Below are 14,221 nucleotides of genomic sequence, written 5' to 3' on the forward strand. Positions count from 1 at the left end.
AAGAATGGTTAAACAAGGACTACCTGTACACTTCTTTATCAACATATTCCAAGTTATTCTTTTCAGATTAAAATTCTGCTTAACTTTTCCTACATACAGTACATAGCTCTTATAACTTAAAATGACTAGGAAACAGAAAGGTGTCTGTGTATGTATGTATATATGCATGTGAAAAATGCATGCAACTGTATGTGTTAAACCAGTATAAGCATCATATAGGAAAAGTCTGCTACTCTTGCTCTTACTACAACTGTTAAGCATAGGTTGTAAAAACTTCCTTTTGGTGAGAGATAGATAAGCAAGCAAGTAGGTAATGATAGATAGATAGATAGATAGATAGATAGATAGATAGATAGATAGATAGATAGATAGATAGATACTGTAGATAGATAGATGAGATACTGCGTTTCACTGAAAATAAAACTTTGTCTTATATTTTTTTTGAATCCCGAAATAAGCGCTTGGCCTTATTTTCAGGAAGGTCTTATTATTTTGGAGCACATGGAGCAAGAAGGGGCTCCTCTTGCCATCTTACCTTATCTTTCCAGCTCTGCGTTTAAATATTTTCGGGGAGGGCTTATTTTTGGAGAGTGGCTTATTTTAGAGCATGCGCTCAAAAGCCTGATTGGGCTTAATATCAGGGGATGTCTTATTTTCAGAGAAACAAGGTAGATAGATAGACAGACAGACAGACAGACGATAGATAGATAAATAAATATTGTTTTGAATGGTTACATTTCTGTAGCATATGGCTATTCTTCACTTGAAACAGTTTTTTGCTTATATTTCATTCAAAATCTCTATCTGGTTCCAATGAATCTGGAATGCCTTCATGAGACTAATCTATCCCCCCCCCACCTCTTACATCTCATCCGGAATCTTTCTCCAGATCCACTCTGGGAGCCAGGATGGGAACCAGGCTGTGAACTCGAATTGCTTGATCCAGAAGAACTTCCACTTCCTGGTCTTGGCACCAGTTTTTCCACTCTTTCCCAGAGCAACCGAGGTTCTATATTGCTAAAAAGGAGAATTTTTTTTTTAAAAAAATAATTTAATCCTGCTTTCTTCTTCTTAAATTAGAATTTATATCCTGTCTCGGACAATGATTGGAAACCTTAGGCTTGCTAGATCTTCCTGCTTGGTTTACAAGAGCTTAGACAAAGATTACTCTTCTCCTTCCTGCTAATTTGATGCCTTTTCTCAATAAGAAAATAGCATGAATAATTTCAGAAGTTAATCTATTTTCAACCAGTTTTTCTCCTCAGCTGTCTCCTCCTGAATATAAGACATATTGCTTGACCCTCTGCAGAAGTGAATCTACTGTCCCTAGATCAAGCTTCTTATTCCTACCCTTGGATCTGCTCATGGGACTCTTTCCATTTTAATAACAACTCTGTAGGCCGGCAAGATTGAGTGATAAGGGCCAACCTAAGGACACTCATAAATTTCTATGAACAATTTGAAATGGAATCTCCCTAATCTCAATTTTAGCAACATTTCTAGCAGATAAGATCACCCTTTGGTCATTGCATTTAAGTCTATTTTATTAATCTATATTCTCTTAAAGAGTCACACTGAACACATGAAAACTAAAGCCAAGCAATTTAAAATTCAAAATTGCATTTAAATGATTTCATCTATCTTTTGTAAATTAAGCCAACGAGGTCAGTATCTACTGAGGGTTATTTATCAACTAGGAATGCCATTTCCAACTCCTGAAGCTACTTAGCCTTTATGGTCCTTACAAGAGCTCTGACCTGTTTGCATAAAAAAAAAAAATAAGTTGAATATATTCTGTTTTCCTTTTGGAAGGTGATGCAGCTTATGCTAAAACAAAGTCATGGGAATGGATAGCAATGACAACAACTACAATAAGAAGAGGGGTGGGGATACCCAAATTACATTATCCAAAATCTAATAATCTAATTTGCATTCCTTATAACCTGTCTGAAAAAGACAAAACTCTACATTTCAGAAGTCTGATCTTCATCAATCCACAAATAGAACATAATAAAGGCAAAACCCCAACAAGAATAACACAAATATAGCTTATGTGCGTCTAGCAGCTATTTCATGCTAATTTAAAAAGGCTTTAAAAAGGCTTCTGGAAATTTCACCTTCAAAATTACACCGTTTACTATTTTTGATCCATTGCCCTTCAGATATAAACTGTGTGTTTCAACAATGCAAGATTAAACCCTTGTAAAAAGATACTTTGCAACACTCCATGCTTTATCAAAACTTTGTGCATTTCCAGAACTGAAAAAAATAATAAAGCAAGTATTTATTTAAAGAAAAAAATATGTCCCTAGGTATAATTTTAAACCATTGAAAACCCCAGCACAATACAAAGAATACATTTCACAGATCTGAAAGACATTATCAATGATATCATTGGACACCTGTATCTTACTGATTATGATTTGGGTGAGGTATAGGAAACAATTTTTTAAAAATCTATTCAAGACTGTTTCTGAATTAGAACAACACTTACATTCAAGCAATTGCAAGAACAGCTTTCTACTAGCCTCTCTCTGGACTTTTAGAAATTGGAGAGAAATAAGGATGGTGTTCTTGTCCACATTCTTCTTTACTACTAAAAGTATATTCACACACTATCTCCAAGCTATTATGAAATATGATGCTTCTTTGGGTCTTTAGAATACAAGCTATTTAGAGTTATACAGGTAGTCCTCAATTTATGACCAGTTGCTTGAGAACTTTCAAAATTATGATGAATTTGAAAAAATCTACTCATGACCATCCTTGAAGTTAAGACTCTTGGACTATCCCTGCGGTCTCACAATTGCATTTCAACCAGATCACATTTATGGAAAGTTGGATAATCCTATGGTCACATGATCATGTTTTGCCACTTTTTGGCAAAAATTGCCTATTGGATAAGATGGCTTTGGACTAAAGATCATGTGATGTGCTTAACAACCACAATGACTCACTTAATGACCATCTTAAAAGTGTACATAAAATTGAGTCCAGTCATATGATGACTCAATTTATGATCACAATGACTTACAACAAAAATTCTTGGGTCAACTGTGGTTGTAAGTTGAGGACTACTTGTAATCACAATACTAATGCCACAAAGCAAATTTATTTTTATTTATTTATTTATTTTATTAAATTTTTATACCGCCCTTCTCCTGCTGGACTCAGGGCGGTGAACAGCCAAGAATAAAAAACAATACAAAATTTAAAATTATTAAAAGAATTAAACAAATTTTGGCCCAGATTTAAAACATCCCAACTAAAATCTGTTACAATTAAAATATCTAAGGGGGAGGGGTTACACCAGCCCAGCTTGGTGAAATAGAAAAGTTTTGAGGGCATGGCGAAAAGCACGGAGATCTGGTATCCTACGTATCTCTGGGGGCAGGTCGTTCCAGAGGGCAGGTGCTGCCACAGAGAAGGCCCTCCTCCTGGGAGTTGCCAGCCGACATTGCCTGGCTGACGGCACCCTGAGGAGTCCCTCTCTGTGGGAGCGTACTGGCCGGTGGGAGGCTATCGGTGGCAGAAGGCGGTCCCATAAATTGGCAATAAATACAGAAGGGAGTATTAATATAATATCAATGTATGGATATATATCCATTAACATACTTGCTTCTACATTCTGGATCAGTATAAATTTACAGGGTTCTTTAAAGACAGTCCAAATATAGTACATTATTGTAATCCACTTGTAGTACAACTGAGGAAAAATTGGCCATATAATCCACCAGCCTAAACTGGAGCCCATGGTAGTACAGACTACCATTTCCAACTAATCACATTCAAACATTGGATTGTGGGGCACTCCAACAGATTGTGAATTTTTCTTTATGTAACACAGCTCGATCTACCTCACAGGTTTGTGGGAAAAATTGAACAATGGAATGTTGTGTATAGTGTCTTGAGTCCTTGGGGGAAAGGCTGGATATAAAATAAATGAATAAATATGTTAATCCTGATCTAGCCTGTCACATGATATATGCCTAAATATCTAGTAATTTTCTTGGGGCTGATGACAAAAGAAAAATAAACTGCTGTGTCGGTTGTGGGTCTGGGAAAATGCAGTCTATATTCTAAAATAACCTCTCTAGAGGTCAAGCTAGAGTCTACAAACGACTAAAGCTAAAATCACCATACCCTTCTCGCCTAAAAAATGAGAAACATCAAAATGTTCCAATATTTTAATATGATGAGATCAAATGAGGGATTTTTTCCGGTGAAGGTCTCACTGCAAATTCAACACATTTATCACCTACTCTGTAAGCCTCTTACGACTAACTTAGACAATTAAGCTAATGCAACTATGTACGTGCCTGAGAGACTGATTATACATATAATTCACATTCTCAGTCTGCACAAGATGACAAAATCACAAAACAGGTATAAGAGACATGATTAGGAACTGCTGTAACTTTGGTATCTGATGGACCAGATGTAAATTACTTTAACCCACAAAATGTCCTACTGAATTGTCATAATTAAATAGAATCAAAGAGGAGATAGATTAAAACTGGCCAATATAACAGGCTTCTGCAATCATTTCTGGTGTTTCCGTGAAGTTAAATAATAAGTTTAACTCTAATATAAGTATCTAAATTATTATTTTTGCTACAATTCTCTGACATATTAGATATATTTAAAAAAGAGGCCGACGCAGGATAAACTAGCACAGTTCTTCAGAAGGAAACCCTATTTATATGAATGGTGCTGGAAAATAATTAAGATGTTATTACTTCCTAACGGTATAAATACACCATTTGAGATTGTTTAGCTCTAGCAGGCTTTGGCTTAAAAAAAATAAATAAGAGCCTGTAGTACAGTGGACTAAAGCACTGTTATTAACATCTGCTGCTTGCAATTACTGCAAGTTCAAATCTCACCAGGCTCAAGGTTGACTCAGCCTTCCATCCTTTCAAAGGTAGGTGAAATGAGGACCCAGATTGTGGGGGCAATAAGCTAACTTTGTAGAAATATACAAAAGTATGAAGGCTATTGCTTAACGCATTGTAAGCTGCCCTGAGTCTCCGGAGGAGGGCGGCATATAAATTAAAGAAAAAAAAAATACGGCTCAAATCTTATATTCCGAGTGAACATGGTGTGTCCAGTGTGCCTCCCCTTTCAACCATGATGTAGGAAGAAAACATTGCAAACCTTGTGGAGTTTCTTTGACCTGCTTGATTATTTTGTTGCCCAGTGCTTTGTAGTGGAGAATCTCGGCGGGATAGCACAGGTGATCTGGATGTGGTTCTCACCGGTACCTTACGGAGTGAATAGGTGGGAATAAAAATAATTAATATAGTGTTGCATGGGCAAAACTAAGGTTTTTTTTTGCTCCTGTAAAGATATACATAAATATATACACAGATATATTACTAAATGTATAAAACTATATTACTACTGTCTAAATAAAGTAATTCTATTGGTTAAAATGTTCACCAACTATAGAACCCATAAACCCAGTTGGACTGCATTTAAGATGCTGAAAAAATAGGACATTTAGTAAATAGCTAGCATAGGAACAAATAACTACCCACTCACAGACGATCATGACAGAACATAGACCTTTAAAGCAAGAGATTCACAAAGCAATAGGCTACAATAGCATGGGGATTTAGAAAATTAAGCTCTAAGGAACCAACAAATGCTTAGTAATGGATCAGTAAAAGGCAGGAAAGCAAGATTATATCTGATAAAAGTAAATCACATTAAAAAATGTTTTCATGGTCCATAGTATCGTAAAATATTTACAGAATTTTAAAGAAATAACTTTTGGCTATTATTTTTTTGTTTGTTCTTTCTTGGATATTACCTTTAGCATGATAAATATTTTATTTATGAATAGTAGACAGCTTATAAATGTTTGCTGATCTTCAATTTTCTGTAATCATCTACTTTAAAAGGCAAATTCTTCTTGAAAAAAAAAAGAAACAAGGAAGAGGAGGAGAATAACTACTACTATATACTACCCTTAAAAAAAATTCCCGGGGTGGCATATGAACATATTAAAAGCACAAATTGCCTGTTTCTGGTATTCTACAGGTGTGCATTCATTAATTAAAAACCTAGCACATGCCTTCTGTTATTCTTTGGTTTAAAGAAGTCAAACTTCTGTCTTTCTATTTCTTACCCTTGGAGGCACCTCGTCACTGTCTGATCTAGCCCAAGACTTTTGGGTGGGGTCAGGTACCTCAGATTTAGAGTCAGAACTTTGATTTAGCACTTCACTGCGTGAAGGTGGATATGGGTCCTGAGAGCGCAGATGGTGATGTGCAAATTTGGGAGAAGGGTCACTGAAGGAATGGGACCGTGAGACAGGGGGAACATTGTTCTTGAGAGATGCCAGGTGAGACCACTGTACCTTACAAAAAAAACAAAACATAGAACATTCAATGCGTTCTGTACAACTGGCTTTTCTCAATTAAACACAGAATAAAAGGCAAGAAGGATTTAGCTAGCAGGATGGTCACATCTGAGATATGAAGCAAGGCAAGCACATGAGGAAATCAATGGGCTTTAAGCAAGGAAGGTGCTTAGAGAACATGAAAAGCTGTGAACATAGTGTACTGGCATGTTGGAAAGCATATTCTGAACATATAGGTTCACTGGAAGGGAAGGATAGCAAATCCCACTTGTTCTAACATATGGCCAAGGTTCCAAATATGCCATATACCAAATTTAAAACATCAATCAAAGAATAAAATTTTGGAGTAGTAATACTAGTAGTAGGAGTCAAAAGAAGCAACCAAGAAGCCAGTAAATATAATGGCTTTGAAACAATTTATTGGTATATTCAGAATGTGAAATATGTTGCATTTAGGCATTATGGAAGAGTTACATGTAATTACATGAGTTACATGTTTCTTTTTCAGCAAATATATGTACTGGTTTATATATGTTTATATATGTGCCCTTGTGAACGTGTGTGTGTGTGTGTGTGTATACACACTGTAAACACCATACGTACACACTTATGCACATACAAAGATAACATAATATGTGATATATGCATATATTGTATATTTTTTTTCGCATATATGCACATTAGAGACCACAGAAATATGATCATATGCACTTTACTATCATGTCCAAAGTAAATTTTACAATAAAAGTTTATTACTTCATCTATAGAATTAAACTATGCCCGCATTCTTTCTTTAGTATTAGAAGCTGTTCAAATATGAAACCTAAATAAGTTTCATAGAATTTTAGAAAGAAAAGGATGACTAAAGCAAGTTCTTGTAAATTTAGAGCTGTCCACGGCATAAATATATTACATAAAATATATTTTAGAAGAGTATAATGATTTTAAAAGAACTCTTTCTTTTAAATAGTTTTTAAAAACTGAATACTCTTAACTACTACAAATATTCATAATTAGCTTATATTTTCTCAACATAATTTCCCCAAAATATTTCCAACGTTTTCCTAGTTGGGTATTTTGAACGATTACAAGTACCATATGGTACTGTTTTGACTTAGTACTGCCAATTGTCAACATAAAGGTACAAAAAACCCATATATTAATTTACAAAGACAACCCTATCAGATGGATCTATACAAAAATCCAGTCACTGAATTTTTTTTTAAATACACAGTAAACGATATCATTGAATCTGTCTCTTAGAGAGAGCATTGTCTCTCCAAAGTCATCTTGAAAAAGCAAGCCATATTAGGAAACTGATCACACATTGGTCATTAGATGATGGTCTAAGATTTGAAACTGTGTCCACCTGCTTGAATTTTCTCATTCGGTATTTTCATTTTGCCAGAGCAAACTTGTTTTTAAATGGAGAATAGAAACAAAATTAAATGTTCTTTCATTTCATTTTCATTTCCATTTAATTAAATTGGAATGAATTAATATACTTAATGATTAAGTCAGGTACTTAACAGTAGTCTCCAGTACATTAAATATTGTGTTTTGGTAGCAACCTCTGGAGGACTCTGGATACTGTATTCAAGGCTTTCAGAAACTGAATATGTCCCTGAGGCAGAAATTGTGTCCCTTTACCCTAGTTCAGGGGTGGGCAATTGTGGCTCTTTTACAACCTGTGGACTTCAACTCCCAGAATTCCTGAGACAAACTCCAATTCTGGGAGTTGAAGTCCACAGGTTGTAAAAGAGCCACAATTGCCCACCCCTGCCCTAGTTAATTCAACTATTATCTCAAGAATACTGTATGAAAATACATTAAACAGGAATAAGATTCTATTTTAACCACTGCTTATCCATGCCATGAAAAATCAATTTTATCAAATAGAAAAGGAGGTAGAATCTTTCTTTCAAAATGTCAAATTCAGAAGGAATGAAATAAATTTTCAAGAAATGCCAAGGAAAGATATGAAAAAATATGCTTTTTACTGAGAGTACATATGTTAATGGAGTGTTAGTTAGCCTATCAGGGAGAAGAACAAGAGAGTCCCTCATACAGAAATATGGGAAAGTGTTTTCTATTAGGGTGTCATACATACAGTATACCGGTGTAATGTAACCTGTTGGTTTCCATATATGTTACTTCCCAACTCTTCCTTGCTCTTCCCATCCCATCATCATACATTTCACAAGGATTTTACCTGCGATTCCATTGGTTTTTGCAATGATGGCTGAACTGGCTCGGAATTTCCATTTGAAAAGGACTCTGATCTTGAAGGCACTGGTGGATCTAACACTTTGCTTCCCTGTTTAGACTGGGCTTCCGGGGAGCTCTGATTATTCTTTCTATATCTGTCATCAACCTGGGAAGAAAAAAAGCCATATATGGACTCAACTGACATAATGAAAAGATGATTCTTAGAAATTGAAATAAAATTCCTCCAGAGAAACTACAAGTATCATGTTTCTGGTCAACTCAACAGATTGCACTCACTACAAATAACACTGGTAATCTAGAATCCCAAGTTTATTATGTAGCTCCCAGCCCAATATGACAGTATGCTCATCTCTACTATTGCCCACTGTTCTTTGGGATTGGGATGGATTATACTTTAAATACAATAAAATAAATACTTTTTCTTCCATATAATGGTCAGTGTCCAGCGTCAGTTCAACATGCTAGGATTAATGTTAATCTGCAGATAACACATGACTCTTTTGTCAAAAATATGTTTTAGTGAAAATTATCCCAACAGTACCTGTTGGGTATCCCAAGGGTATCTTGGCTACCCTTATTTGGACTTGGAAATTAAACAAGGTTGAAGCTTGTTAGAACTTGGGCCCTGGAGTCTTGTGATGCTTCCTGAAAGCCTTAAATACAATCCTCAAATTCCTCCAGAAGTTGTTCCAAAAATGTAATCTTTAATGTAGTAATAAAGTTGCACCCAAAACATGTTTTTACATACATGAAACTATTTGGTAAATTGTCACATTGTCATCAGTTGTATTATGGATTAATATAATAGAAAATCTTTATTGAGATCATTGGTATAGTATATATTATGCTGTAATACAATAATCATTAATGAATGGTGTGTAGAAGACCTCTACTGTGTTATTTTCTGGCCATAAAATATAAAGGTAAAGGTAAAGATTCCTCTACACATGCATGCTAGTTGTTTTCCGGCTCTAGGGACGATGCTCATCTCTGTTTCAAAGCCGAAGAGCCAGTGCTGTCTGAAGACGTCTCCATAGTCATGTGGCCGGCATGACTAAATTCCGAAGGCGCATGGAGCGCTGTTACCTTCCCACAAAAGTGGTCCCTATTTTTCTACTTGCATTTTTTACGTGCTTTCGAACTGCTATGTTGGCAGAAGCTGGGACAAGCAATGTGAGCTCACTCCATTACGCAGCGCTAGGGATTTGAACTGCTGAACTACCAACCTTCTGATTGACCTCAGCGTCCTAGCCACTGAGCCACCGCATTAATAACATAAATTAGGTGTCTTCCTTTCCATCTTTACTAGGCTTTATTTAATCCAAATTCTACCAGTCACAACAGACCTCTGACTGCTAAAAGTTAAGCAAATTGATTTGTACATTCACTAGAGGTTCTTCTTCAGAAGTGACTGCAACATAGCAATTGGTAATCAATTAAGAAATTTTATCTGACTTTAGTGTAATATTATGCTATCTTATCTATTGTTTTGAGAAGTGAAGAAATTTTATGGGCTAAATTGCTGGTCCCTGATGTATTTTTCCTGGGTAAACCTCAAATATAGAAATTGGTTACTTGCTACCTACTGGTGCTCTATGAAAGGAAAGACACCATACAAGGTATACATTCTGTAAAAGTATATTTAAAAATTGTCCTTTTCCTCCAAGGCGGGTAATGGGACACACTCATCTTCCTCTCTCGACATTCTTATGGGAAGGTTGTCTTTATATACATTCTGATAGATATTTTAAAAGCAACACTGGTTCTAATAACTTGAGATAGAATTTACCTCCCGTGGCCTTTCAGTAGGCTCATAATGGGGTTTAGGCTCTGGGGTATGATAGTTTTGTTTATTCCTTTCTTGCTGCTGGAGCTGCTGTTGCTGCTGCTGTTGCTGCTGTTGATGCCTCCTGTGATCATGCTGAAGTGACAAAAGATATGCCTGTTCCTGTTGCAATTGACGTTGAAGCCTCTCTGCTTGTCGGTGTTCCTCCATCTCTCTCCATCTGTATTCCTTTGAGAGAACAGATCAAAATATGAACACCATGCTGGCGGGCACTTGCTTATCTTCTGGCGGTTATACATTTTGCTGCCGTTCCAGTGTGAGTAAATATATCAAACTTCAAAATTACATTCAAATAGAGCACATGATTTCCCTTAATTTATAAAACATTTTATACTACACTTAGCAAGATTTAGTACTTACAGGCATAGTATTATTTAACCTATTGTGATCGGCACAGTCATAAATCTATTTTGCCACTGAACGGAAGAGTGGTTTTGTTGTGGGGGGGGGGAATGGGGTGCGGGGCAAAAAGAACACAGTACCCTGACTTTTGTATCCAATATTTAATAAAATAACATGGCCTGCAGTCTTGTTCTTTTGAGAAGGGTTGTTCAGAAAGTCAATTACCAAACCGTAATTTATTTAACTTAGGGGAGGGAAAAATCTTCACTGATTGGCTTGTCAGATCATCATACAGCATGGTTCACATAGGTTCTGCCAGCCCATCCACCCTGTAGGATGATTAACTCTTGTGCCAGGCTCTACTGTGCATAAAGTTCAGCTGTGTCCATTTAAAGACAACCTGGGACACCGGTCAGAGAAAGCAATAGTAGCTACTAACAAAACAGATACAGTGCTTTACCAGTAACATGGCCTGCTCCTGGAGCAGCTGCTGCTGAAGAATTTCCAGGTGCCGCTGCTCCTCTTCTAGCTGTCGCCTGATATACTCCTGTCACATAGAAATTACCCAGCAATAAAATTGTTCACAACAGGAATGTAACCAAAGCACCCGAGTACAACACCACACAAAAGAAAAAGAAAAACGCCACCTATCCCAATTCGCCTTCAGGTGACAATTCCATAATAAATTTAATAATGGGACTCCCTAAAGAACAATTAAATAAACCCTATCAGCTAAAGTAAGGACTGAGCCAAATCCATTACAGACCCTCCCTCCAAAAAATTAACCGAAAAGAGGAAAATAAATTGTGGCCTAGGATAAACTAATCTTGCCTATAGAATTTTGACTTAAGACAAGCAAATGGATTTTTAAAAACAGGTTGGTAGTTAATACTAGCAAGTCTTATCAACACAGCCAACACAAAGTCACATGCATTTTTAATAACAGAATTAGTTTTGCACCTTATGATGAACCATGAGCAACAACTAGAGCCAGGCTTAGTTAAGGCATCTCTTTTGCAAGCTTTCTACCAAAACGATCTGTCAATTAGAACCTTAACCTCAACTATAAACTGATCCTAGCCTCATCATCAATGCAGACAATGCCAATCTGAAGTATGTGGTGGTTATGACAGAACATAAAAAAACATCCACGAGAGAAAGATATAACTCCAAATGCAATTTCAGTGACACTCCAGAAGTCTGGATTCCTAAGCCAAGTCAAAATATGCAGCAACATATCCAAAGCTAAGAACATCCTGTCGTGCAAATTAATGAGGGAAAGCAAACACATGCGCTCAAACACACATGAAAAGACAGCGAACACAAAAGGAATTAATGACGCAATGCAATGGCAAAATGAGACTGCTTGAAATCTTACAAGACAAAATTAAAAAAAAGGTGCATACTAGCTTGTTATACAATCCTTGCATACCCAGAATTAAGTGGCGTTAACTTTTTGTAGCGATATGGGTTTTTTTTTTTAAACAAAATCTATCAATGCCAGCAATACAGGTAGTCCTTGACACTTCACCTCAATCAGGATCAGAACTTCCATTGCTGAGAGATGCAGTTGATAAGTGAGTTGCACCTAATTTTAGGACATTTACTATGATCATTAAGCAAATACTGTAATCATTAGGTGAATCCAGCTTCTCCCATTGATTTTGCTTGTAGCCCTGGGAAAGTCGTAAATAGCAATCACATGACTCTTGGTCACTGCAATCATTGTAAATACATGCTGACTGACAAGCACCAAATTCTAATCACGTGATCGCAAGGATGCTGCAATGGTTGTTAAGTGTGAGGCCCAGTTGTAGGTCACTTTTTCATTTGGGTCATAACTTTGAACAGTTGTTAAACAAATGGTTGTAAATCATGGACTACCTGTATATTTTGGAAAGTGTGTGTTAACAATACATCTCTAGCTGCATGCAAACAATGGCAGATGGTGATGCACTTCTTCAGCTACATGAAAATATGATTTCCTAAGACCCAATTAAGTTACTCAGGGAGAACATTTTTTTATCTATTTTACACGACTGTCTATTACTGCACGTGTATTTCTCAAAACTAAGCTGGGAAATTTTTTTCTCCAATCTAGCTCTCTCCAAATGCATTTTCAGCCAGAAGTTCTGGGAATTGCAGTTCCAAACTTTCTGGAAGATGCCAAGTTCAGGGAAGCTAAACTATACTCAAGTGCAGTATTGCATACAATTCTAAAACAACTTTTCTATTATTATGTATTCTGCAAAATTCCATTATATATTACGTTGTTTGACATTAAAGCCCAAATAAACTTTATAGCAGAATACAATAAATTTTAAATAGCACAGTGATGTTTTTAGTGCTTAGTATATTTCCTGAAAATTATACACTTTCTGTCCCCACTTTCTGTCTTATATACAAATAATATCTCAAACAGGCAAGATTCATGTATGAGACTGAGAAACTAATGTAGTTTTTTTCAAAGATCCAATATTTTAAAATTTTGAAAAATGAATGCATTTAATTCATTTAAATTAAGTTATTTGCTTCAGTATAAGCAAATGAAGTAAGTCTATTACTATATTTACATGTTGTGACTTTGTGGAAGAAACTTACTTCCCAGAATCAGAAAGACGAAGGAATCCATCATAAAACATTGGTTCAGATTTTCAGATCTGATTGGTTCAGATTTTCCCATATTCCTAACCAGGTCCCCCAAACTAGTCTACTACACTGCTACATATCCTAGTCATATAGGCAATGACTATACTAACACACTATCCAGACTTATGGAAGGTATTTTTTTTAGATTGTATCCAATAGTTTCCTTAATGTTTCCTATAGTAAAGAAAAGAAAGGAAGAGAAAACGATACATAATTGATTCACACTGTTTCAGGTTTACCTGCTCTCTCTCCACTCTTCTCTTCTCTTCCTCCGCTCTTCTCCTTTCTTCTTCTTCCTTCCGCCTTTTTTCCAGCTCCTCCAATCGTTTTTTTTCTTCCTGTTCTCTCCTCCTCTGTTCCCGTTCTTGCTGTCTTCTAACTTCACGCTCTCTTCTCTGTTGCTGCATTTCAAGTAACAATGGATATAAGTAATATCTTTCTTTTATCAACTGATCAAATCAGAACACAGAACCTATGGATTCTATTGCCAGCATAATCAGTAGACTGGCAATCCAGCATAATTTATTTTATTTTTTTTAATAAAAGTTTTCTATTTTTTTTAAACAAACAAACAATACATCCCTAATCATTCAGTGTTTCATCTGGGTGCATATTTTGTGTCTTCTACTCCCTCCTCCATCATTTTGATATCATATTTCTATCATACCTTTATATTTTCATTTAGATTGTTACATCATTCTTCCCAAATTTCTTATGTTTATATTAATTCATCAATCATCTATATATATATATATATATATATATATATATCTTCTCTAACCATTGAT

General features: G+C 35.8%; 1 protein-coding gene across 1 annotated transcript in view; it reads right to left on the minus strand.

Moving 5' to 3' along the window:
• Positions 1 to 14,221, minus strand: part of MAP4K4 (mitogen-activated protein kinase kinase kinase kinase 4) — a 161,457-nt gene that overhangs the window by 27,769 nt on the left and 119,467 nt on the right. Inside the window, exons 13-18 of the mRNA XM_070943306.1 lie at positions 13,673 to 13,834; positions 11,245 to 11,331; positions 10,386 to 10,610; positions 8,580 to 8,741; positions 5,158 to 5,264; positions 866 to 1,017 (exon numbers count right to left, since the gene is read on the minus strand). Of these exons, the coding sequence (XP_070799407.1) occupies positions 866 to 1,017; positions 5,158 to 5,264; positions 8,580 to 8,741; positions 10,386 to 10,610; positions 11,245 to 11,331; positions 13,673 to 13,834 (895 nt within the window). The remainder of the gene's footprint in view (positions 1 to 865; positions 1,018 to 5,157; positions 5,265 to 8,579; positions 8,742 to 10,385; positions 10,611 to 11,244; positions 11,332 to 13,672; positions 13,835 to 14,221) is intronic.

Source organism: Pituophis catenifer, unplaced genomic scaffold (genome assembly GCF_029215685.1).
Source record: "Pituophis catenifer annectens isolate HBS135680 unplaced genomic scaffold, rPitCat1.0.hap2 SCAF_4, whole genome shotgun sequence".
Classification (NCBI taxonomy): Eukaryota; Metazoa; Chordata; class Lepidosauria; order Squamata; family Colubridae; genus Pituophis; species Pituophis catenifer.